We start from the raw sequence: 26,789 nt of genomic DNA, 5'->3' as shown, positions 1-26,789 counted from the left end.
TTAGCAGCGTTGCTTGTGGCGGCGTCCATGCGTCGGGTTGTCTCTCTCCCTAAAATATGGCGATAGGGCCGGTGGCTGTCCATGCGTCGTACTCGTGAACGGGTGCTACTTGTGGTGACTGGTCGGCCTTGATTTCGTGTATGCGGTGATGTTAGTTTCAGCAAGAATGTAAGTGCGTGCTCCTATTTCACCATGCCTCCTGCTGAAAGAGGACAAATCTTTGTTTTTAATTTATTTTATTATTATTCATTACTTAAGAGGTCATGTAAAACATGGTGTAATGGTTGCAACTCCTTACAAACATTATGTAAAACAAAAAAACTAGGCGATTAAAAAGAGTGGCGGAGAGTTTATTGCCAGTTCTTCTGGTAATTTGAGAACTGGCAGTAAATGTAAAATTAGAAGCATTTAATATGTAGGTATGTACATATTTCTTTTTTGACGTTCATAAGTGTACATTGTGGTACTTATATGAATAAGTAAACGAATTTGACTTTTTTTTATAAAATATGAATTATAGTATAATATATAATATAGTTTAATAATAATTAAAAAAAAAATACTTTATTGTTTCGTAAAAAAGCTTTTGATGTAAAGGAAGCGATACAAGCCGAATTGTTGCTTTCGATTGTGATTGGTCAAACAAATGATGTTGGCAATGGACAAGTAAACAACAACAAAATTAAACGGAGGGCAAACATAATGAGACACAACCGTTTAAACACTGACTGTATGGAAAAATATCTATTTTGGCATCCGATCGGTATGTAATTTTTTTTAAATTTAACGCTGTAGTACCTAAACGTCTAAAGTAACCGTTAGCTCTTACTTAACGACTATATTTTGTATGTGTAGAAATGTGCAATATTTGTGTTTCAGTATATCGTAGATACTGCTCGGTGTTGAAATTGATTTTTTTTACACACCAGTTACATTAAATACATTATTAAAGTAATTATTGTTTAATTTAAGAATCGTAGTATTTATTTTACTTATCACACTTGTACTTTGGAAAAGGTGGAAGAAAGAAAAATAGATAACGTTTATTTATAGGTTATAAATAACTCGTTTTCAGTCTTCTCTCTTTAGTCTCTATTGTCTCCAGTGAGGAGACCATAAATAAAACTTTAGTTACTCATAAAATTTAGGCAAAAGTACCTACCTAGGTTTGCTAAGCTTGGCGATGGAGGATGAATGTACCTACTGATCGAAATGTAATGTGTTACTTAGCTTCGGATGACGCGAGGCGTTACGTTTTAGTAATTTCATTTTAGGAGAGTTGGAATAAGTTTTCGAGTAGAACATGTTAAAATTTCGAAAATATTTTAAATATGTTTTATTTAGTGGCAGACTAGGATGTATAGCTTTTTTTTAAATTATAAATAGAAATGCACAATTTTCTGTTGATTTTTAGTTACTTCGCCCTATGACATTTTAATACCGCCCACGTCTGACGTATACCACCCCATTTACCCCCGTATAAACCTCGCTCAATACCTACGTATATCTCTATTACTCTCACACAAGTTGACGTTTCCTCTCTCTATAGTCTATACTGGCGCACGGCAGTCTCGCGTTCTGTCTTGGCGGACTAAGTCGCTCTACTTGGAAAAAGGCGGGAAAATCAGTGCAGTGTACAGTTTGCCAGTTTAATTTAAATAAATAATGTAAGTATAATTTTTGGTTTATTTAGTTAAATTGCAATTTCTTCTATTCAATGCATATTACGTTTTTATTATTGTAATAAAATGTAACTAATTTAAAATTATAATATAAGTTTATGTCAATTTACAATTTTTTTTTAAATTTAAATAATTAGTTAACGTCCTTTGAATTTTTCGATAAGTAAAACTGCAAACGGAAAGAATTAAGTAGCGGACAAGCTTTATTTTTCTTTTTTAAAATCCTTATAAAAATGATTTATGTATATTCCTAAAAAACCGAACATCTATAGAAAAACTTTATAGGTTTTGTAAATAAAAACTTTATCATACGAAAATAATTAAACGCTATAAACAATGTACCTATGAATCTGTAATCCCAGCATGTTGGGCATTTTTAAACATACAGAGTATATCACAATTTACAATTACATATTTACCTTATCATCTGGTTTTCATAGCGTTATGATCATGGCGTGATGAAAGATTACGCATATTACATCAGAAACCGTAGCTCCATAACTCGTAGCATGCTTGTGACATCTAAAAAGGCGTTACAACTTGAAACTAAAGCGTAAACGTGCTTAATTATTCACTTATGTTAAGTTCTGTTCCTGGAGAGAATTAATATTTTTTTACATCAAAGATTTTTAGTTTAAATAGGCTATTTGGCTTTATTTATCTCGGTATAAATTTAAGTTAAAATTAATAATATATTAGTTTTTTTTAGCAGTAATATATTTATATTATTTTCCAATACCTATAAATATATCATAATTACCTGAGGATTGAACTTAAAGTTAAAATGCATTATGAATTATAGTATCTAACATATATAACTATTATTAATTTAGTAAGCTTAGAGTTCGGATATGAGATCCGAACTCAATTCAAATTACGTATTTACTAGCTTTCATTATGAAATTAGATTGATAGATAAATCTACTATGATAATTATAACTAATTAAACTTAAAATACATCGATTTGGTTAAAAGTAACCTCTTAATCGTACCCACATGGTATCGATCGTGCTGTCTACCCTCGGTTTCTCCCGTTTTCCCACCCCTTTTGACCCCAAGCCTAAACACGTGCCGAAATGCCTTTGATCCCACAGAGTGTAAATCTAAAACTAATCTTGATACAAATAATTTGTTTATGCACTAACTTTTGTGTTTCTATAAGTCGCAACGTATTTTGTGTATATCAATCTAAAACTTCCTTATCTGCGTAAAGCTTACGAGTATATAATAGTAAATAATCTTGATTAGACATTAAAAAGCATTATTTTTGCTTGTCTTGTCTGCCATATAAAAAATCGTAGGCGCGGAGGAAGAGCAGCCCCGCGAAGGGGCTGCATTTCCCGCAGCGCGGAGCCAAAATCCAGCCAAAGTCCAAAATGCCTATTATTAATATTGTTCGGTTAGGTTAGGTTAGTATGTATTAATATTTTTTGTTAATAAATTGAATTTTTTTTTCATGCGCCATCATATTAATACTAGTTATGATGTTTGGAGATCATAACACGACTGTAAAAAAAAAATCTGTCACAAAATCGCTTGTGCGGAATATTTTCCGAATCGTCTTTTGATGATCACACAACCACAAGTGCCTTAGAACTTTGTATTTTGTATTATTAATCACCTCCACTCACATTACAGACCCCGCTTGCATTCAGACGTACTGACGTAGTGGCGCTAGATCATTGCATCATTCAAAATAGTAATAGTTTTCAATTTAAGATTGACGTATTGCAATGTTTTATGTAAGGTTGTGGCTAGGTTGGGTCATGTAATTAGATCTATAACATGCCAAATATAAATATATTTTACTATGATTTCATATTAACATATTTCTAATTAACATGGTTCAAATTGAGAGGTTTTTTTGATAAATTAAATCTGGTAATTTTAATACCTAAATCGTTACGTATTATAAACACTTAGTAATTAAATTAAAGTATGTATATTATTTAGACAAGTAGGTATCTTAATTCTCGATTCTATAATAAAAATATATATTTTAAACCTATATTACTTAGTTTCAATCGTTTTATTATTATACAACATAGTCTTCATCTCTATATTTATAAAATTCTCATGTCATAATGTTCGTTCCCATACTCCTCCAACGGCTCCACCGATTCTTATGAATTTTTTTATGCATATTCAGTAAGTCTGAGAATCGGCTACTATCTATCTTTCAAACCCTTAAGTGATAAAGGTTGTTCACCCCAAATTTTTTATTTTTATTTTTTGGATATTTTTTTTAAATTGTTATTTTTATTATGTGTCATTAAAAAATATATACAACCCTTAATTTCCTCCCCTCTACAATTAACCCCTATTTTTTATTATAGCAGATAGTTATTTTTATTGAACCAAAAAAAAATCCTAGAAATAATATACACGGCAAAACGTTTGTCGGGTCAGCTAGTAATGCTATAAATACAGAAAATATTAATATTCTTCACAACTAATGTATGCGAATATAGTGAAGTACAACAGCTATAAATTAATTGTGAATATTTTAATACATAGTAATTATTTAGATCAACAATCAAAGTTTGTAATGTAAATATTATTATCGATAGGCCAGCAACAGCGCAATAATGATAAGCAAATAGATAATAATGATAGTTTGACCTGAACCATGTCACAAAATTGCTCACCATTAGTGTCTATACAATCAAATTTGGTCGTTGCACAGTCAAGCATCTAAGTGAATTACCTCAAAACAGGTAAACCTACAAATAAAAAAGTTAACGAATAAATATCGCAATGCAGCGAGAAAATGCTGCCAGCATTAAAACTACACTGCAGCACCAAGCTTTTTAAGTTCATTATTATGTAACATGTAACATGAGGCAAACGGGCAAGAGGCTCATCTGATGTTAAGTGATACCGCCCATGGACACACATTGCCAGATAGCTCGCCGGCCTTTTAAGGATTGGTACGCTCTTTTCTTGAAGGACCCTAAGTCGGATTGGTTCGGACTTCGGAAATACTTCAGAGGGCAGCTGGTTACACATAGTGGTGGTGCGCGAAAAAAACTGCCTTACGTAACGCTCAGTTGTGGAACGACAAACGTCGAGGTGATACGGATGGTATTTTGTATTCTGCCTTGACGTCCGATGAAAAACTCAGCTGAAGGTATTACTACGAACAACTCCTCTGAATATTTTCCATGGTAAATGCGGTAGAAGATTCAGAATTCGATTCGCTTTTCGTTGAATACGGTCAAGCGGAAGGAGCTGGTACTTGGGAGCTCCCGCCCAGAGATAAGAACAGTACTTCATGTGGGAATTTGCGCTTAATAGAGTTGCAAGCAGTGGCCCGGAGTGAAGTGTACTGTCTCGCCTAGCTGAGCACTCCAAGCTTCTTAGAGGCTATGTATCATATTGGCAAACCATGAAACAAAATGTTCAATCGGTGTTTACGCTAAAATCATGATATAGTATATGCTACAAAACCCTTCGTGTTTCAGCGGAATTTCACAGATTGCACTAATATAAGCGATAGCTTTGAAATTTCTTTTTATTTTCCGGCGAAAATGTTGATTAGAGTTTTTGGCGCTCAGAAGTCGTTTCTTACTAAGTTAAGTTTCTCTTACTACATAAAATGTGGCTAAGTTACATAACAAGACTTTTCTTTATATATAAAGTAATATGTGTAGTGGTATGAATGCAGTTAAGGTTTTCTTATTCACGTGTTGATATCCGACCTGAGGTATTTGTATGTGATACATATCACAGTGTGGTACTTTTAATGTTTAACACAAAAATGTGTACATCTTTTTTATTAGGCTCTATTGGTGATTTTAGAATTATACCGTTGTTGCAGAGTAGTCTTGTGATATTTTATCGTAAATATTACTTATATCTAGTCTAGACTGAGAGTAATTGCCGTAACCTTGTCACGATCGATCTCTTGAAACTAGGCCGTACTCTTACAAATTATATGTTGCGTCATCGCTTCCGATCTATTGTCTCGGAAGTGAGTGAAGGGGGAGGCTTTTAAGCGCTTAGCTATTGGAAAACTTTAGAAACAAAAATATTTTTATTATAAACCATTTTTCACATCACCATTGTCTCCATAAGTTACTTTAAGTTACCGTTAGTCTTATGTTTGAGATTTATTTGTGCAAAATTTTTAAGCGCTATCAAAGTCAGCTTCCAAAGTTCCAATTTAAATTCGTCAAATGTACTTGACCTTTGAATATTTTTTATAATTCCTATAAAAAAATTAAAATACTTTTTATTACACGTTCAACGTTTCCAATTGAAATTCTACAGATAATTCGAAAGTTCAGTAGTACTTTCAGTTTGCAAATCGAGTTCGCTGCACTATCATTGTTACGGAACAGAACAAGGTCTTATCATTGAACCCCTGACATGCGATACCCGACTGATGGCCAATTGACGTGGCTGCGGCCAAATCTGATACTCATTGATACGTATTTATACTTTGATTGAAATACTACAATGTGATTCCATTAGTTGATATATATATAATATATATATCTTTCGGATACTCATACAAGTAGATAACAATAATATGTCATATTAAAAATTATGAAGAAATACTCTATATTTCTGCTTAGCATTATTTTTGAAGCGAATTAAAACATTAAATTGTCATCCACGCAAAAGTGATTCGAGCGCGCGTCCTTGTATGACCCCATTTCTTTTATAAAGGCCCCTTTGAATTCCTTTGAGCTAAACAAGACTGGGAATAACCCCATTATAAAACTCACAGACCTTTATTGGTCATACAATAGCTATACGGAACAAACAAAACCGCTTTTATGAGTGGTTTTAAGCACTTAATAATAATAGGTGTTTTTGGTGGGGGTTTAACAAACTTGAAATATATTCATAAAAATAAATATGTTAACAAACCCCGAAAATTAAAATATGTGTTAATCTTTAAACGTTTGACAGGATTTGTAATATCAAAACTTATGCATTCGTAGCTGTTTCGTAGCATTCTGCTACAAACTATATCTACTCTTAATTCAAACGCAGGTGTTTTTTCTTATATACGTAATTGTCGTTGGTAAACTGAAAAACCTTTTAAATTAGAGATAAAAGGCTCTTCTAATGAATTCATGAATTAAATCTCGGAGCAGAACTTATTTCCCATCACTGAATAACAAAAGTAATTTAATAGGCGTTGTTGAATAAAGACAATCGAATTAACGATTAAAAACGGTAAGATTCGCAAATATGACTGTTTTATATTTACGAGCTATTATTTTTGTAACTACAATCTGTCACTAATTACAAACATGTGAGATAGTTCGTTTAAATGATTAAATTAAAATTTAATTTTGCACTGTTGTATGTTCTACTTGAAAAATTTATTTAGCTAACAAAGCATTTTAAGTTTTTATGCTTGTTTTTTTTAATTTAAATAATTTTTTGTTAAACCTAAATTATACTCAAATATTGTCGGTGTAGAGCATGATGTATTGTTAATTGACGAAAGAAAACGACCCAATTTGCATAAAGTCCATAGACATCAAAACATCGAAATATTTAACTTAATCACATAACAAACTTATCAGCATACATTTTCTTTGTTACAGGTCACCAAAAAGTTCAAATAGTTGTGAAGATGAGTGTGATACAGATGCTCTTAAATCAGAGGCTGAAGATGATAAAGGTGGATTGGAGGCGAAGATGTCACTGCTGAACGGAATCACGGTTATCGTGGGTTCGATTATCGGCAGTGGCATTTTTGTGTCACCCACTGGTGTTTTGAAGTATACGGGAAGTGTCAATGCTAGTCTTCTAGTTTGGATAACATCAGGAGTTTTCAGTATGGTATGTATAATGTATTACTAGTTGATCTATTTAATTGAAGGTTTATAAACAATGTTCAGTGGGCAAATATCACTAGGTACGAACAATGCACATTTGGAATCGTACACCTTAAATAAAATTCATGATGTTTATTACATATTAATTTACGATTTCTTAAACTTTTGCGCAGTAGAGCCAATTCAACTTCTACTAAATTACAGCAATTGTTCTACGAAAATGCGTGACAACACTTCGTCACGTCATTAAACCTCAAAACTTAATATATATTACAGGCGGCAAATAGTAAACGGCTCAAATATAGGAGTATTTTTTCTAACTTCAATTTTTAGAGACTTTTGGGCCGTGGGGTTCAAGTGCACATGCGCAAATTAAATATATAATAATAAAATTATTAAAGATTTAAGTTGGCGCCTGATAGATAGTACCGGTGACACCAGAGCTTTCCTCGCTCAACGAATAAGTAACGCTATAGTAACGTAGTGGAAATGCTGCCAGCGTTAAAGGTACACTGCCACACGACTGACTGAACTTTTTATCTTACCTTTTGACCGAATTTGTTTTTAATTTTCTATTTATTAATTTTTAATTATTAATATATATTCTAATTTTAAATTAATCGCAATATTATTTTTGTGCCAACTGTCTCCAAAAAACGATTTGTAGAGAAAACGACTTTCCCGGCCTTATGCAAGAAAACCTATTCAGTGCACTGCTCTAAATTCAGAATTATATCAATTATCTATCTTATGTAAAATATCTATTGGTATGTATGGTTTATCTAGACGTAATCCCCAACTTAGTAGGATGTAGCATTAATACTCAAATAATATAAGGTTTCGACTACTTTGATATCATAATATTTTAATTACGGTATTTCTTTGCTATCACTATTTCCATTGGCAATTTACTGTCAAAACTATATACAATCGATTGTCAAGTTAGGTGATGAGTTTGATAAGTGGACCAAGGTCTCTACAAGTTGACCTTGTTCATGTTAGATTCAATATCTGGTTATTCAAGTTTTTAAACTATCAAAATATTTAACTCACATAACAGGATTGACAAATTAGGATGACATTACATATTGCTTCTTGCTCCTCTCGACAAAATTTAACAAATTAGGGTTTATTATTAGACATTTAAGTAACTAGAGGTTGTGTGCAACTTAGGATAAGATTCAGAGCCGAGCCATAGCGCTAACTATGTCTTCCGTATGTCAAAATCCAATATGTTATATACATACTAGTTGACCGGGCAAACGTCGTTTTGCCATGTATATCATTTATAATAAAAAAATCGGGGTTGATCGTAGAGGGGTGAAAGTTAGGGGTTGTATGTATTTTTTAATGTTGTATCATAAAAAAAATAGAAATTAAAAATTTTGTCAAAAAAAACCGTAAATGTAGGGGTGGACTACCCCTAACATTAAGGGGGATGAAAAATAGATGTTGGCCGATTCTCATAGATACCGGATAAGCACAAAAAAATTCATCAAAATCGGTCAAGCCGTTTCGGAGGAGTATGGCAACGAAAACTGTGACACGAGAATTTTATATATTAGATATATGTACATGTACATTAAACGTAAAAATTGTTTTTAACATTACTTATGGAATTTAAATATGATTTTAAATTGCACATTGCAAAGGACACAGGGTGCTAAGATGTCAAAGCATTTAATAAAAAAACTTTACTGTATCAGACATAACATAGCATTTCACTTCACTTATAAATAGATATCCTATCATCACGGTTCAGGATTTCATTGTAAATAGTGTAGTGGGCAATTGAATTATAATGTGTTGTTTGATGATGTTAATATGCAAAATAACACACTTACTGATGAAAATTCTCGCGACTAGTATCTACTTTTACATGTTCATGTTTACAGTATGCTGTATGTAGAGTTAACTTTCATTAGAAAAATTAACATTCTTCTAAAATTGTACATAACTAGTACAACTAATATTATCTAACGCTTTCAGACATTTAATAACCGAATAAAAAGGGTATTTAAAACACAATTGCCGAAACTAGATCGTGTTAATAATTAACGTAATAGTTACGACACAAAAGTAGGTCATTATCATCTGCGTAGATTGGAAAGTAAAGTTATTCGCGAATATTATAATTTTGACCTAGAAGACTTGGTTCAATAGAAACGACGATCTTTAGATAATCCAGAGTATTATTTATTACAAATACAGACAAGTAATAATGTAGTGTAATGTCTTCGTGGACTAAGCTCAATTCTATCGATATATGTTCTAGAAAGAACGACAACGAATTAATTGTTGCAAAATATTATTCCGTTTTTCAAATCCATCTAAATACATAAAATTAAGGCAAAGTCATGCCTATACACTAATTATACAATTAGGAAAACTTTTACATGTTTCTAGTCAAATGTTATTTTGAAAATAATAACCAAAAACTATAATTGACAGTAAAATTGGCTTTCTCAAGTTACTCATTTATTCGGACGATCTATGTTAAGTGCTATTCTGTTATTCTCTAGTGGCTTTCTTAAGAAAATACCTACGGGTCGACAGTTAATATTATTTGATAAATACCTCTTAACAAGTCTCGGGGGAAATCAAGTACTATATTTTAAGCGGATTGCTTAAGCCAACACAATGTAATAAAGAAACGTCGCTATTTTAAATAGAAGTTTTTGTTGTGATGATAACTGTAGATGAAAAGATATTTCTTTTATTATTGTCACTGCACTCTTCTATTGTTCTTGTTGTTTTTCATGAAACTTTGGAAAACACCATCAAACTTGTGGTTTGCCGACGCCATATTGACAGTTTGAAGAGTTTCGTATCGAGTTTGAGAGTGGCAGATAGATTATTTTTCTTATTTTTTTTTTAAATTTAAATTAACAGGCTAGACATGTAATGAAATGTCATCGATCCAAGTCATTTGCCTAGCTGTTTGATCAACTGGCTGAACATCTTTCAGGCTGCTAGTTAAACGGCGCCGTTTAGTTCATAGGCTAGGCTGTTACTTGAACGGCTAATTAAGCTAGTTGACAGATATAAGTAACTCAACTTAGAACCTAGAACCTAGAAATATACAGTAAACCAAGGTTCTCCAATGTCAGAATGTTTTTAGTCTAATAAAAACTAACTTTCTTTAACAGGTTGGTGCCTACTGCTATGCTGAGTTGGGTACTATGATTCGGCAGAGCGGTGCGGATTATGCCTACATCATGGAGACATTTGGGCCCTTCGCTGCCTTTATTCGGTTGTGGATCGAATGTATGATTGTGAGACCTTGTTCACAGGTAATTTAATTGTAATATTGAGCTAGGTTTAAGAAACACTAGGTTTAAGAACTAGCACAGTGTTGACTTCAGCGTGCGACTCTCATCCCTGAGGTCGTAGGTTCGATCCCCGGCTGTGCACCAATGGGCTTTCTGTCTATGTGCGCGTTTCATATTAGCTCGAACGGTGAAGGAAAACATCGTGAACGGCTTGCCTTAGACCCAAAAAATCGAGGGCGTGCGTCACGCACAGAAGGCTGATCAGTGATCACCTACTTGCCTATTAGATTAACAAATGATCATGAAATAGATACAGAAATCTTAGGCAAAGACCTAAAAAGGTTGTAGCGCCATTGATATTTTTTTAAGAAATAAGAAGATAATAAAAAACCATTCTTGTTTGCTGTTATAAAGACATTCAGAATTAAAAGTTGCTTCTTTGATTTGAGCAGCGAACCTAACTATGTCTGATTTATGCCACGAGAGATTCTCTCTATTTTAAAAATATTTAATACTTTTTACGTTTTTTTTTTATTTGCCAACAAAACGTTGGTGTTCAGTGTTCACTTATATTAATAAAAATATCTGCGGTGGTTTTTGAGTAAAAAAGATTCAAATAGTACGTTTCCTTACTTAAGCGGATTATCTTTTTAGTTGATCTTACAGAAGTTCCAAAAATAGCCCAAATTTTCGGAATGAGGTTGTATTGATCTTTATTTGTATAGCAATAAGGGTGACAGTAAAGCGATCAATATCTTGACCTCGTTTCTAGTAACGTCTTTCATCGCCCACCTCCTTTGTGGGTTACAATACAAAGTATAATAATATTTTATTAGACAAAATACATATTTATAATTCTTTTCAATCAGATAATATAAAATTTGCCATATAAGCTTTTGCCTATATAATTAAAAATATTGCTAGATAGAGCAAATAGGATTTTTAAACTTATACGTAGGTCTTTTGAAACATACTAATTAGTTCTAAATGCATGCTCTTGCGCTTCGTGAATCGGATTGCTTTAAAATAAGCTTTTAAATGTGGAACATAATATTTTAGAGTGAAATATATTTGTAGAAATATGTTTGACATAGACTACTGGAGGCTACAGATTTTTATTAACTGCTATACCACGCATAGATATTTCTAAAGCAATTGCATTTAATGTCAAATCAATAACAATTTATTTACGTGTAGACATTCAATTCCTGTTAGTGTAAATCCGAGGATTGACCGGATTTGTTCTTTGAACTTTATTGAACTTCGTAAATCTCTTTAAATCGTGCTCATAGGAAAATGGATCTGAAAGCTACTTACTACTTTATCTACTTATATGTTTTTATTTTGTTGCTTGTACTAAATAGGTTATTTTTTTATATAATTAATTTGATTCATGTAACAAAAAATAACAAACAAATATACAGTATTAAAATTGTTATAATATTAATTTATATTAGAGACAAAATACGACTTCAAAAGAGACTGTAAGAGAAACTGTCATTCATAAAGTCTAAAGTTCAAACGTGCATGCTGCAGTCATTTGTTATTTTGAGGTACAAAACGTTTTATATAATGTTCCGTTGTTAGGCGATCGTGGCGCTGACATTCAGTGTGTACGTCCTGAAGCCGATATTCCCAGAATGTCAACCACCCGACGAGGCCACTAGATTACTGGCTGCTTGCTGCATATGTGAGTTCGTTTCCTATTATACATCCATAATATTTAGTCCTCAAATTAAATTAAATTTACAGGTTAAATACAATTATTACAATATAAAATTGAAGCCGCAATTTAGTTTTGGCTTTTGTTAAGGAAAATCTCATACTTAAGAACTGACTCTTATGAATGCGAAAGAAATTTGTAACGCTTTGAAGTTTTTCTAAAATATAGTTTTTGTATAGTTAGGCTTTTTGTATATTTTTACCGTTACTAGACTTTCGACTGGCTAGCTTATATTTTTATTTATAAATCTCAATTGACCTAACATTTTTTGTAAATTTCAGTGCTATTGACATTTATAAACTGTTGGTCTGTACGTGCGGCAACGAGGGTGCAGGACTGGTTCACGTACGCAAAGCTCTTGGCGCTCTTCATCATCATCGCTGCTGGAATGTACCAACTGTGCACAGGTATGAGTGACTTAATTTTTTCACTAAGTTTTAACACTTGATTCTATTTTAGATATTTTGTTTAAAAGGAATATACCTAGTGTAAATATTCCTCATAGCACTTTTAACGGTTAAACGGAAAAGTTTCCGCTCGACAGGTTTTCCTAAGTCTTGATAAAATATATAATATACTAGCGGACTCCGCCAAGCGTTGCTGTGGCTAAGGTTTTTGTTATATGTCATAGTAGTAAACTATTCAAGGGTAACGGTAGGAGAACACCAGTCATGGGGACAACCATGCTTTTTTGGTGGTTAAGATATTTAATTGTAGCTTATGTGAAACGATGGTACTTTCAACACAGCACCATCTGTTAGAATTGTGACTATTAATTAATTAATAATATTGTGGGTATAAGATGTAAGCTATCCTATCTATTAAGTTAGATCAAACTGCACACGGTGTGCAAATTTGATTGAAATCGGTTATGTAGTTTAGGAGTCCATAGCGGACAAACAACGTGACGCGTAATTTATATATATTCAGATATAAAAAATGTATAAGGAGTATTTTCAACTCTGGCATGGCTCCTTCGAACTCCCGCTGTGTATTTTTCTATAAACAATACTTCTTAATACGGTGAAAAACATCGTACGGAATCCAGCACGCTTAAGACCGCGACCAAAACTGTTCATATACTTTCCTGTAAAGAAACCTGGATCCTAGTTTTCTTTATAGGAAAGAAGAGTAGTACTCTGCAGTTTCCAATAGCGACAGCGATAAGACGCTGTTGCCTGTTGTATGCAATTTCGGTGTACTTATCCCAATATCCGTGTCGCAAGCCTCCGGAACTGGATCAAAAATTAGGGACCAAGGACCGGATGGCTGTCGGTATCGCTTTGGAAGTTACAGACCCATCATCAAGGAAACAGATGTGGTTACAAACTGGTTTCTTGTAACGTGCATCGAGTTCTACGAATAAGATTCGAACTCCCAACAAAAACTAAAAATGCGTGCTTTATTAAAGTAATTGGTTGCCAAATCAGTCGGGATCCTTTTGAAATTGAAATGAAAAAAAACACGTGTTTATAACACTGAGAAAGTCTTGAATGCAACGCCAGGTTTTTTTAATATGAACTTTACATAAGGATAAATTAATGTTCTGTATATTTCTGGATGTAAAATAAATCCCTTTTAAATGAAATTAACTCCATGGTTATAGACTCGATTCTAAGGCAAATGGAGTTTTAAATTGATTTATCGGCTCCATTGAAAGCTGAGTGATATCATCTGCGCCTGACACCATCTAATTAAATGGAGATAGAATGCTTCTGCCTAGTACAAAATAAATTTCCCAATATATATAATAATATATAAAAAATTGTTATTCTTTCCGGTTTTTTTAGTTTAGTAGAGTTATAAGTAAGTCTAATATAAGTATATATATAGTTTATTTAATTAGATAATTTATTCGAATATATCCCAAATTATTCTATAATTTTGGCATTCCTTTATCGAGTTAGCGAAGTTATTGTATGGCATTTCTCATAATTTAATGTAACTGGAGATCACCGGATCTGAGTAATCATCTAATAAGTCCTCTTTGGAGTCCGTCCGTTCGCCAACGCTTTCCGATACCTTACTGCAAGTGTATGGACCCCACTGGGACCTGCAATTTATTTATATGAATCTAAAATAGACTGTTGTGGGGGAATAACACTCATATATACTTAGATACAACATACACATGAGATATAACTAAAATTAACACAGACATAACTCTCACCCACACTCTCATAAACAGAGTGTGTGTGTACACACATCCATTTACATACTCATGCATTTACGCATACTTAAGGTCTTATACGACTTTTGTTTGATTAGATGTAACACTACTTTTTCTTAAAAACATTGTTTTAAACATGCATCGTGTAATTGTACTCTAGTTACCCAAGTCTGGGGACAAGCGATACATGAATTTTGTCATACCCATATTTCTGTCATGAATAAAGTTTTTATTTTATTCATTTTTTATTATTATTTATTATTTATTCATATAGGTACCATGTACACTTATGAATGTCAAAATAGAAATATACATTAAATGAAAATTTTACATTTACTGCCAGTTCTCAAATCAAGGGCGTAGAACGGAAGAGAAGAACTGGCAATAAACTCTACGCCGCTCTTTTTAATCGATAAGTTTTTTGTTTTACACAATGTTTGTAAGGAGCTGCAACCATTACACCATGTTCCACATGACATCTTAATAATTAATAATAATAAATTAAACACAAAGATTTGTACTCTATCAGCAGGAGGCATGGTGAAATAGGAGCACGCACTTATATTCTCGTGGGAACAACACGCAAATACATAGTGAGAACGATCCGACAAATTTTAGGTCTAACATTTATGAAGTCGGTTATAAATAGTTTAACTTTAATCATGGCCTCTCGAACCTATTGTCTATTAGAGGTTATAATCTGGCCGACAGTGCTATAGGTCAAACGCAGATTTCAACGTCGCCTTTGATTATTTGTAGGTATCTCATTCTTACGCCCAAACCAAAGATCATTATTTAATTTTTATCATCCGAGCTCCGAGGGCCCTTTTAGAATAAACTACACAAATACGCATCCAAATGTATCACAAAAGCACTATTCAATACTTGTCTTTTTAAATTCACAGGGCACGTAGAGCATTTCACATTTGAAGGTACAACTGATGACGTCACTTCCATTGCGTTATCATTCTATTCTGGTCTCTTCGCTTATAACGGATGGTAAGTTATCACGTCAATTTAATAAAGAAACAATTTCATTTAATTTTATATAATCCATAATATTTATAATAATTTTTACAATGGGTCACATATAGGCCAACTGTAGGTACCCTCAAAGTGTAAGTGTAGTGATAAGTTTACATAGTCAGTAGACTATGTAAAAGTATGGAGTACCATAAAATCCACGCTCTGTAGCCGTCCTTACAAAAATCTATTCTAGTAATGCATTCGTTAACTATTTGATTTTACGCATTGTTTAAGCCGTGTTTATATAATGGTAGCTACTATAACTTTACTCTAAGCCTATGATTCCGCAACAATACTTAGCAAGTATGAGTCTCCTACTTTAGAAACCCAACTTAGATAAAGCAAATCGCTATAGTCTTAAATGCCCAGTGGCGTAGGGCGGCAGGGCTGGCAAAATGCCACGGGCCCCCGACCAAAGAGGGCCCCTGCCCAAGAGATATTATGTTCTATGGATGAATGTGAAGTCTCCAATACGTATTGGGCTAGCGTGGGGACTACAGACCATTCCCTCTCGCCTAAGAGAGGAGGCCTATGGCTATTAGTGGGACATATACAACGGGTAATTGAGTATGCTGAAAATCTCGAAGTTTATTCAAATTAAACTGAGTACAACGTGACGATTTTTACTGATAGGGCCCCATCAAAACGATTTGCCACGTGCACCAGATGGTATAGTTACGCCACTGTAAATACCATTTCTAAAATGAACTAAAATATATAAACCATTTTTTTTTCTATTAACATTCATAATCTATTTATTGGTCAAGTGTGTACTCCACGACAGTTTATCGTACGCTAAGCTCTTAATATTTTCAGGAACTACTTAAATTTCATAATTGAAGAACTTAAGGACCCGGTCCGGAACTTACCTCGTGCCATCGCTATTTCCTGTACTCTTGTGACCATCGTCTATACACTCACTAATGTGGCCTTTTACACCACACTATCTCCTACTGAGGTAGGTTTTGCTGCTAATTTAAGTTTTAGGATTTAATTAAAAAATAAACTACTATGTTACATGTCAAACAGGTGTATGAAAAAGTGAGGGAGAGATATCATTTGGCTACAGCTTTTGTGTGATTAGTGCTGTTATATAATTTGGAGGCATTTTGTTGCGAAAATTAATAATCTACAGAGACACAACAAATATATATCCTCTCTAATCTTGAAATAAATCGCTTAGTATAACATAATAATGATACATATATTTATTTCTAACACACAAACTCTTAACCTACATAGTAATAATAATAATAATCTAAAATTGATTAATAGAAAATAAAAACAAATTTTAGACAAATGCTGGCACTATTTACTCGCCATTTTCATTTTTTTTATAATAATATAGTAATTATTATAAATTTATAATTTAACGGTAATGTATCTATTCTAAAGAAAAATCCGTCCTCGGATGTAAAATCATTTACAATAACATTTCCATAATAATTTTGTAAACTTCAAGGTCCTCGGTTCCGCTGCGGTGGCAGTAACATTCGCTGAGCGATTGTTCGGTGCATTTGCACTATGCATACCTTTGTTCGTAGCTGCTTCTACCTTTGGCGCTGTCAACGGAGTATTACTTACGTCTTCAAGGTATGTCATTTCTAAGTTTTTTTTTATGGCTCTGGCACTGTTTGTGCATTAACCGGCTTTTTTAATTTGCACTTGTAATTTGCCATCCTCGGCCTAGAACGTATTGCTACGTTCTAAACCTTCACAGTCACCTTTCTTAGGTAGCATACTCACTCATAGAAATTCGTCCGTGCCCTCCATGTACGGTTTAAGCACTCGCCCGGTACCGCACAACCCTCCCAAAGGCCGAGAACAAATTTAAATTAAATTAAAACTTGCCCTCGAAATGGGAATCGAACCCGGTACCCCTCACATAGCTGCCACTTAATAAGACCGCTAGGCTATGAGGCCCTTCATTTCTAAGTTATTAGTAGAAATTAAATTGTATGTTAAATTCTAATATTGATTGTTAGCTTTTAACATTATTAGTGGTTGCCTGGAAGAGATCGCTCGAAAGCGATAAGGCCGCCGCTTTTCATTTAATTATGTTCAAGTCTTATTATGTTAATGCAACGAAGTGTTAATAAATAAAATAAATAATAAATAAATTATTAACTATAGATGGTGGGTAGAGTTAAATGAAAAATAGGCGAAGGGTTATTAGTTTTGTACAGGCACTAATATATTTTATAGGTAGTACAAATATATAGAAATATAGTCTCTTAAAATTCCTTGCAATGTTTTTTATATAACATTTAATCGGTTTGGTTTTTATCGATTGTTTGGTGTATTTTATATTAACATTTTTTTGTTCGTGGCAGTGAACATTCACGGTCACCATTCTAACAATGACATTTTCAAGCTACACCGACTATCGAGTCTTGCGTTATCGTATTTCGATAAAATTAATATCAATTTATATAAAAACTAATATATCATAGAACGTATGGCAATAGTATATATTTTTTAGTTTAGACACAATAAGAAAGACAGTAAAGAATCAGTTTTCTTAGGATCGTCTTTATAAGGATTTGTTAATATAACTCTAGCTTTATTATCTAGCTTTAAAGAATCTATTTTTTAATACTTTTCCAAATAAATTAACAAAAAAGAAATTATCATATTTTATTTAAATTTTGTACATTAAAGGCTAAGTTGACCGTCGGTATAATTTTATATGTGCGTTCGGCGGTAGTTGCAAAAAACGTAGAAAAAATTAGTTTATTGAACGTCATAATATTTCGTAATAACTATGACAAACAAAATATCTTTTTGTAATTTGCAGTTCGAGCACCCTGGCATAGTGTTTAAGGAAGCGTTCAAGTATGACGTCACGAAATTTTTGGAGATTATTGACCCGTAACTATAACGCGTAATTCAATCCCCGCCCCGCATCGTAACGTTTTACAAAGGGACACCCCCCCCCCCTGCCAAAATTCGTTACGTAACACTTGAACGCTCCACTTAACGTATAATCCATATCCTAGATTCTCTGTCTCTGCATGTTTGATTTAATTTTGTATAGATTATTCTACGCGGGCGCAGCGCAAGGCCAGATGCCTGCGATGTTAACGATGGTGTCTTCACGTGCAACACCTGTGCCTGCTGTATTAGCCGTGGCGCTTTTGTCGCTTCTCTACTTAACTGTATCAGACATACAGGCTCTTATTAACTATGTTGGATTTGCTACATGGGTAAGTTTTTTCATTATTTCTTATAAGATAAAGTTTGAACCAAGAAGGTTTAGCGTGTATTCGGCTAAAACGTTTTCAATTATAATTTACAAGTGTTACGATTCGTAATAATTACGATTGGTATGGTCCCGAAATTCTACCATACCACGAACATTTTTCATTTGCCTCGTACGGTACCATAGTACCAGGGGGGAGGGAGCTAAGGGGCCGTTCAAATATTACGTTAGCAGATTTACTGCAATTTCCCCCCCACCCCCACTCCTCCTCTTGTCAGCAAAAGTAAGCAAAGTTCCCAGAAATAATAGTAGTATGTATTAATTTTTTGTAGGCATCCTCGTCGAATAATCAAGCATAGACAATGTGTGGGTAATACGTGTCAAAAAGTAAATAATTACTGTTCACTCACCAAATCGGTGTTCGATCACCAAATAAGAAATCTAAGAATATATCTCCGTCCCTATCGTGCTTATGTAATATGTACTTGAACGACCCCTAATGAAAAATCTTGAATGATATTAAAATAATAAATAATACTTCTTTTTCTAATTTTCTTTTACTAAATTACAAAAAAAAAGGCTGCGTGTACTTATGTACGCGCGTAAGAAGTTATACTTCATTGGCATTATTAAAAATAGTTTTTGATTGCATGCAAACAATTAATTACAATTAAATAATCAAAGACTGGAAAAGGAGTCATTATAGTCAATAAAGTTCAGTTTACATTTGAAAAATTAAATAAATAAATATTTATTATTATTCTCTTACATTAAGTGTAACATAAATTCTATTATTATTCGAATGTTGTTTTTAAATTATGTCCAATGCCGTAGCATCTTCCGTGGGCAACTTCATTCTGTTAATTTCATAACGCGCCTATAGAAGTATAACTTCAAAAATCAGGCACCTTTTAGAAAAAAATTGTGTAAAATTATGAAAAGAAAGCGGTTTGTTTTCAAACTTTACTAAGAGCTAAACTAGATTTAAACTTGAAGTTCTAGAATACTGAATTTCACTTCAGTCACCGCAATTGTAAAATATATAAATTTAACCACATTATCATAAATTTCACTATTTTCAGTTGAGCATCGGTGCGGCCGTGCTATGTCTGCCGGTTCTGCGGTATACACAGCCAAATCTTGAACGACCCATCAAAGTCAACCTTTTCTTCCCTAGTAAGTAATTATGAAAGTGACTATAATCATTAAAAGCTATATTACCGATTCTGGTGAGGATAATATAATAAATAAAAAATACTATACTATGCTATAATAATATATTTTAGTTATTAAGTAATACTTTTATATTCTGTAATTTCTTGTATATAAATATAGTTAAAAAAAACTATAAAACACGCTTTTAAAGCACATCAAACTAAAAAGTGAAAAATAATTCCTAATTTAGGCTGAAAACGGTAATGAACAAAAAATACTGGTTTTAATGTGAAAAAGCGTGGGTTGCTCGATAGACGAAAAATATGGCACAGAGCGCTATAGCTTTTTGGACTTAAGTCGGTTACATACATACATACATACATACAGGTGAAGCTAATATAAAGCGTGTAATAAAAATAAATATATAACATGAAAAAAGCAATGTTCGCCTAGTGGCTTCAGCGTGCGACCCTCATCCCTGAGGTCGTAGGTACGAACCCCTTAACCTAACTATTTACGCATTTAACAGTCGCTCGTAGGGTTAAGGAAAGCATCGTGAGGAAATCGGCATGTCTTAGACCCATAAACCGATAAAGGCTGATGAACCGAAGAATATATTATACGATTAATAATGATTTATATAATTTATTAATATGTTTTACTTTCAGTCCTCTACATAATCTGCACAATCCTAGTAGTGGCATTTCCAGCTGTAGCGTCTCCAGCTGAAACGGGCGTCGGCTGTCTCATGATACTTACAGCTGTACCGGTTTATTTACTTCTGTTGGAGCCTAGGACGAGGCTGACTGGACTCGGATCTCTTACTGGTATTAATAATCTAATATTATAAATATAATAAACGTGACTTAGTGCGTATTATGACGTACGTATTACGTATGTCAGGATCCAATACGTTTTTGACATTTGGAAGGCTTATTTAGTGTCATGTTTCGACTTGAATCACGGTATCGCATCAAAGCAGTGGCGTAACAATAGTGGCAGGACTGGCAAAATTCCACGGGCCCCCGACCCAAGAGGGCCCCTGCCCAAGAGATATTACGTTCTATGGATGAATGTGAAGTCTCCAATACGCATTGGGCTAGCGTGGGGAATACAGACCATTCCGTCTCGCCTAAGAGAGGCCTATGGCTATTAGTGGGACATATACAACGTGTAATTGATTACGCTGAAATTCTCGAAGTTTAGATATTAAAATGAAACTGAGTACAACGTGACGACTTTTTACAGATATGGCCTCATGAAAAGAATTTGCCTCGGGCCCCAGATTGTATAGTTTCGCCACTGTATCGAGATTTTTTTTTGCGCAATTTAGTGAACGTAAGGACACCTGTATGTCAAAAAATCTACTCTATGTGTCAGCCACATAATACTGGCTATTAAAGTAGTACTATTTTTTTAATGTGTGTTTTAGAATGTATTAGATTTTAACATCTCTGTAAAATGTTTGTATGAAATATTCGTTATAAATTTTGTTTTTCTTTGTCTGTGTGAACAATAAATTTCCGAAAAGAACAATTTTTGAAAAGTTATTTTGCAAGCCAAGATAAAGAACATAAACGGAAAGCGAAAAATCGTATCTAAATCAATCTTGCTTTTACAACTTCCTTTTTAATGTTATTTTATTGGAAAATATTTGAAAAAACAAGTAATTTGCATAAAAGTATTATGAATAGACTCCATGTTCCGTAATTTGAAATATACTCGTACGTGATATCGACGTAGCTTTTAGTTTTTGATACTACATACATACATGCCTAATATCATATGTAACCTATTTTTTACATGTATGTTTTTGTATACGGTAACTAATTGTAAATAAATAAATAAATAATTACGAAATTCATCATTTCAGATGCAGCAACGCGTTTAATACAGAAGTTAACATTATCGGTGCGACCAAAAACAAAGGTTGGTTTACGCGAATTTATTCAAATTAATATTGACATTTCGATATTATATTAAGAACACTATTGTTGCGTTTCACGACTGTCAGATGGCGCTCTTCGTCACATAAAGTCCATCATAAGTTAGGAGTCCGATGAATGACAAATAGCACAATTTATCTTCCAAATAATTTATGTTGCATAGCTATTTTTGGTACTTTATCCATACATTGTGAAACAGACCCTAAGACGCTTATATAAATTGAAGAATGACCCGTCAACACGTTTTGAGACTCAAACTCAAATTCAAAATAACGGGAAATTTGATAAATAAATGAGTCGAATCTAGTGAAAGCGGTATTATTTTAAAATTAGTAATAATCTTGTCCTTTGTTTCAGTAATCAACCACAGCCTACATATCGGACTGACAGCCACAATAAGCTATGTGTTCTTCATCTACGATATATTATCTTATTTTAATAAAACACGATAAATCCCAGTGGTACAGAAATGGGATCAAAACCTCAAATTCATAGAGCCATAAGTAGTGTTGAAACGCTTTATTTGTATTGGCTAAAAATATATTTACCAAGAGATGGTAAAAATTCTCATGACAATCTGGAAATGAACTATATATAGTTCAGGTTACAGAGATCTGATTTTTTATAAACATGTCAATGAATATCATAGCTATAAGTTAAATTAGATTTGAAACCATTTTTTTTAAATAAATCTGATCAATAAAGCTGGAGTTCATGAAAATTATTAAGGAAAAAGCTTTAAGTATGCAATGATGATAATTCTCATTAAAAATGTATACACGGCAATTTTTAAGAATATTTTGTTTACGCTTTTGTAATAATTTATATAATAATAATATTCAGATTTTCTCTTAATTCAGAATTTACAGTTCTGAAATTGTAATAGAATTATGAAGTTCTTCATAATCTGTAATGACCAATCACAAGTGTGTAGCGATTTGGATTCACACAAATGCGAATGATAGTTTCATCTATTGTCTATGGCCGCATGACTTTGACACATCGGACAATTCGTTCGCGCTTAGACATGTCTCTGAATCTTAGCCTCAATGTTGTATCTTTGTCTATATTATATAATAATCTAATAAGATTGGCTTAAAAGACGATTATAGTTTAAATAATTAAGTTAATGTGAAATTCAACTGAATGTAAAAAAGACACTACGAAATTTCGAAACAAAACCTATAAAATATGATTTGTGTTAAAAAAAACTGGATTTAGCAAATTCGCGTAAACATGGTTCGTTCGCGCGCCAATTATAATTATATATTAAATAAGTCTTGTTTTCTCCATTTTCTACTTTCTAATGTTGGACAATATTTTTACTAGAAATTTATAGCTTTTATAAAGTAATCGAGTAGATAATACAGATATCATAAATTTTTTTACTTAGGTCTGTGACTACATTTTAGTGACAAATAAGTACCTCCTAAGGTTATTTATCATTTATAACAAAATGGCTGTGTTTAATTTTACATTCCAATAAAGTTATTTGGAATATCGTTTTTATTGCTTTTATAATAAAATTGCAATATTTGTTTATTTTGTAAATACATATAGCTACTCTCATACATGACATTCCAAAGTAATTAAGGTTTTTATTTTATAAATATTCGGCTTATAAAGCGTTGTAGTTGCCAAGATCGCGGAATCATTATAAGTTTTTTCTAATAACGGTACCTATAATTGAGTATCTTTAAGTAGGCCAGAGAAAACTATACATAATGTGTTTTACTTTTTACTTAAAACAAATGACCGTAATGCGAAATGTCATACTCGATATCAGTATCAAGGAATATGAAAAAGCATTTTTTAAATTTGCATGAGCAGTATTGGCCTAAAAAAACGGCGCGTCTCAGGCATAGAAGGCTGATCACCTACATGCCTATTAAGAAAAGCGCTGCTAGTTATTTTTATACTTATTTCTTTTTGCAAACATGTATAACCTGCCCATAGCTATCAGCTCCTACGCCACATGAGATTAGGCAATTAATTAATACTCTTTAACTGTTAATAAATACATGCTTCATTTTTAGTTACTCAATTATATACAGTGTAGTTTTAAGATTTATATAACAGCGCATGATGTGTATTTTTGCTCATGTTAACTAAACCATACCCAATGTTGTTTAGATGTAGACGATATAATAAGCTTTATATAACTGTCATGTGATGTTGTATATCGTTGTTTCTGATTAGCGCCAAAGGTTGTCTCGCAGACACAATGTGACAATAATAAAGTACCTATTCACTATAGACTTTTTATTTGTCTAATTACTTCTCTTAGGTTTAAGTTTGTGCTCGCTGTAGAACTACGGCTGAGTACTAAATTGTCAATATAATTACTTAAAGTAGATGTGAAACTATATGAAAGTTTTTTGAACTACATACATTTGGCTCATGTTTAAATATGAATGGACTAAAATCAACTTTTTAGGCGGTCTGCGGCGCGCTTGAAATGGTACAGAAATATATTATTAAATGAAGAGATTTTTTTTTAACGAGCGACATTTTATCTTATTAAACCGAGTTTAGCTACAAGCTTTCGCAAAAGCTTTGCAATTAGTTAGTAAAGTACAACATGAGTATTATCCGACTCAACTTATTAGAGCAAGATCCCAGGGCCGCCAGACGTCACGTATTTTCTGACGGATGAAATGTGGACGATTGGGTAGTGTTAGTATGTACTATGATCGTATGCCTACCTGCTAGCTTGGTCAAACGGCCAATTTCCAGGTATCAGGTAATCAAGGTACACAAAAACATTACTTACTTCACGTAAATTCTCATGGCTGATTTTTATATAATATGTTTTCGAGTGTATAGTTAGAAATAAATTCTCAATACTCCCAGACACTTTCCGTCGGCCATATTGCTTAACAGACGCTTTAAGGGTCTCAAAATAATTAGTCAACTTCACGTAAATTCTGACGCTCCATTTTTATATATGTTCATCCGACAACTATTATAAAAGCTTTGACAAGAAGACAGACCGATCCAAGGGGCCAATCATCCCCTAAACTAAATTTTAATATCTGTATGAGTGGGAGAGCATTATCTACGCGCATGAGACTGAGTGAGACCGACTGCTCTGTTAAAGCCATGAAAATTACTTGAACAGATATTTTATAATTTTTAGAACTTTTGTTGACAAGTAAATTATAGCAACAAAAATAAGAAAAAAATTGACACATAATAAATAATACTAAAGTTAGCCGACATTTTTTTTTTGGCAATTTATTAATTAGAACTAAAAAATATTTTTTTAAAATACCACTTATATTTAAATAGCAGCAATTTTTTTAATTAATTATTTGTTGGAAATTTGGAAACAAAGTGGAAAAATTAACTTCAATATTTCTTAACAGTGGCTTTTAATCTTCATTATCATCATCATCAAATATCAATCTTGAAATTGAATATCTAAATCGTGATCATCATCATCAGCATTATCCTTATTTTCTTCCTCTGTAAAAAACAAGTTGAACAATGAAGGTCTGAAAAAACTAAAAAGATACAAATAATATGAGAAACGAAAATAATTTACCTGATTGTTCTTCCAGCGACTCACTGACAAAACCCGGTAATTGATCTCCATCGAACCAATGAAAATCATATTTACCATCTTGTAGTGTCCAGCCATTGTTTTCGGGGTTGAAAATATTTATCATCTTCATACTTGCATCGTTCCAAAGACTAGCGATATAGCTAGCCCGTCGAACTTGAGAGTTACTGGCATCTAAGTTTCTTAAATTCTTTCGATTGAATTCTTCATTAATATCAGATAACATGTATGTAAATGATAAACAACTGTAGTCTGGCAGCATCTACATCAATTATTCCAGGAACGTTGTGAACATCTCAGATAAATTTTTGTATTATGTTGAATACACGTTCTTCTTCATCTACATCACCAACAAAATCCAACGTACCAAAAGGGTGAAATGCTTGTTGGTACTCTTCATTTTTCTTCAAAATATTAAACGGCTTTTGCTTGCCCTTTTTGAATAATAATAATTTTTCAAGTAATTTTCATGGCTTTAACAGCGCAGTCGGTCTCACTCAGTCTCATGCGCGTAGATAATGCTTTCGCGCTCCCACTCACAGAGATATTAAAATTTAGTTTAGGGGATGATTGGCCCCTTGGATCGGTCTGCCTTCTTGTCAAAGCTTTTAAAATAGTTGTCGGATGAACATATATAAAAATGGAGCGTCAGAATTTACGTGAAGTTGACTAATTATTTTGAGACCCTTAAAGCGTCTGTTAAGCAATATGGCCGACGGAAAGTGTCTGGGAGTATTGAGAATTTATTTCTAACTATATTTATGTTTAGTAAGTTATTTAATTTGTAACTTATCGTATGTCTAACAAGACAAGTCAGAAAAAAAACCGCAGTTACCACAAGGAAGTACAAGACAAAGAGAGTGGACTGGCAAAAGTTCAAAGAAATGTTGCAGAAAAGTTTTTAAGGAGAAAAATTTAAAGAAAAAGTAGAAGCGATAGAGGAAAGAATAGAAATCGATCGGGCAATATCTATATCTGATTTAGAGTCTACAGTTAATTTCAATTGGAGATCACCACAGAGTTAGACAAGGTCAGGTTTTTCCGGAATCTGTTTTACATTGTACAAAAAAGACCAATATTCCAAGTACTCATATAACTGTTCAAATCTTTCATTGACTGAAATTAATGTAATGTCCAAAAGACACTTGAAACATTCAATCTCAATTTTTTTTCCGGAGAAGCTAGCTAGCACCGCCTGCAGTGCCCCTTTATATCCGGCGCCCTGGGCGGTTGCCCAACCGCGCCCC

General features: G+C 33.0%; 1 protein-coding gene across 1 annotated transcript; it reads left to right on the top strand.

Annotated features, from left to right (window-relative positions):
- The first annotated feature begins 1,535 nt into the window (after window positions 1–1,535).
- LOC125063655 (large neutral amino acids transporter small subunit 1) lies at window positions 1,536–24,233 on the top strand. The gene is made up of 13 exons (XM_047670217.1): window positions 1,536–1,667; window positions 7,250–7,487; window positions 10,633–10,776; window positions 12,343–12,445; window positions 12,760–12,885; window positions 15,554–15,647; window positions 16,491–16,632; window positions 17,137–17,267; window positions 18,712–18,880; window positions 19,959–20,052; window positions 20,700–20,858; window positions 21,905–21,960; window positions 22,335–24,233. Coding segments are annotated over exons 1-13 (1,461 nt in total). The 5' UTR covers window positions 1,536–1,665; the 3' UTR covers window positions 22,338–24,233.
- Window positions 24,234–26,789: the final 2,556 nt, after the last annotated feature.

This window comes from Pieris napi, chromosome 3, assembly GCF_905475465.1.
Source record: "Pieris napi chromosome 3, ilPieNapi1.2, whole genome shotgun sequence".
Taxonomy (NCBI): Eukaryota; Metazoa; Arthropoda; class Insecta; order Lepidoptera; family Pieridae; genus Pieris; species Pieris napi.
Note: the sequence above shows the minus strand (reverse complement) of the source record. Positions and strands in the feature narration are given on the sequence as shown.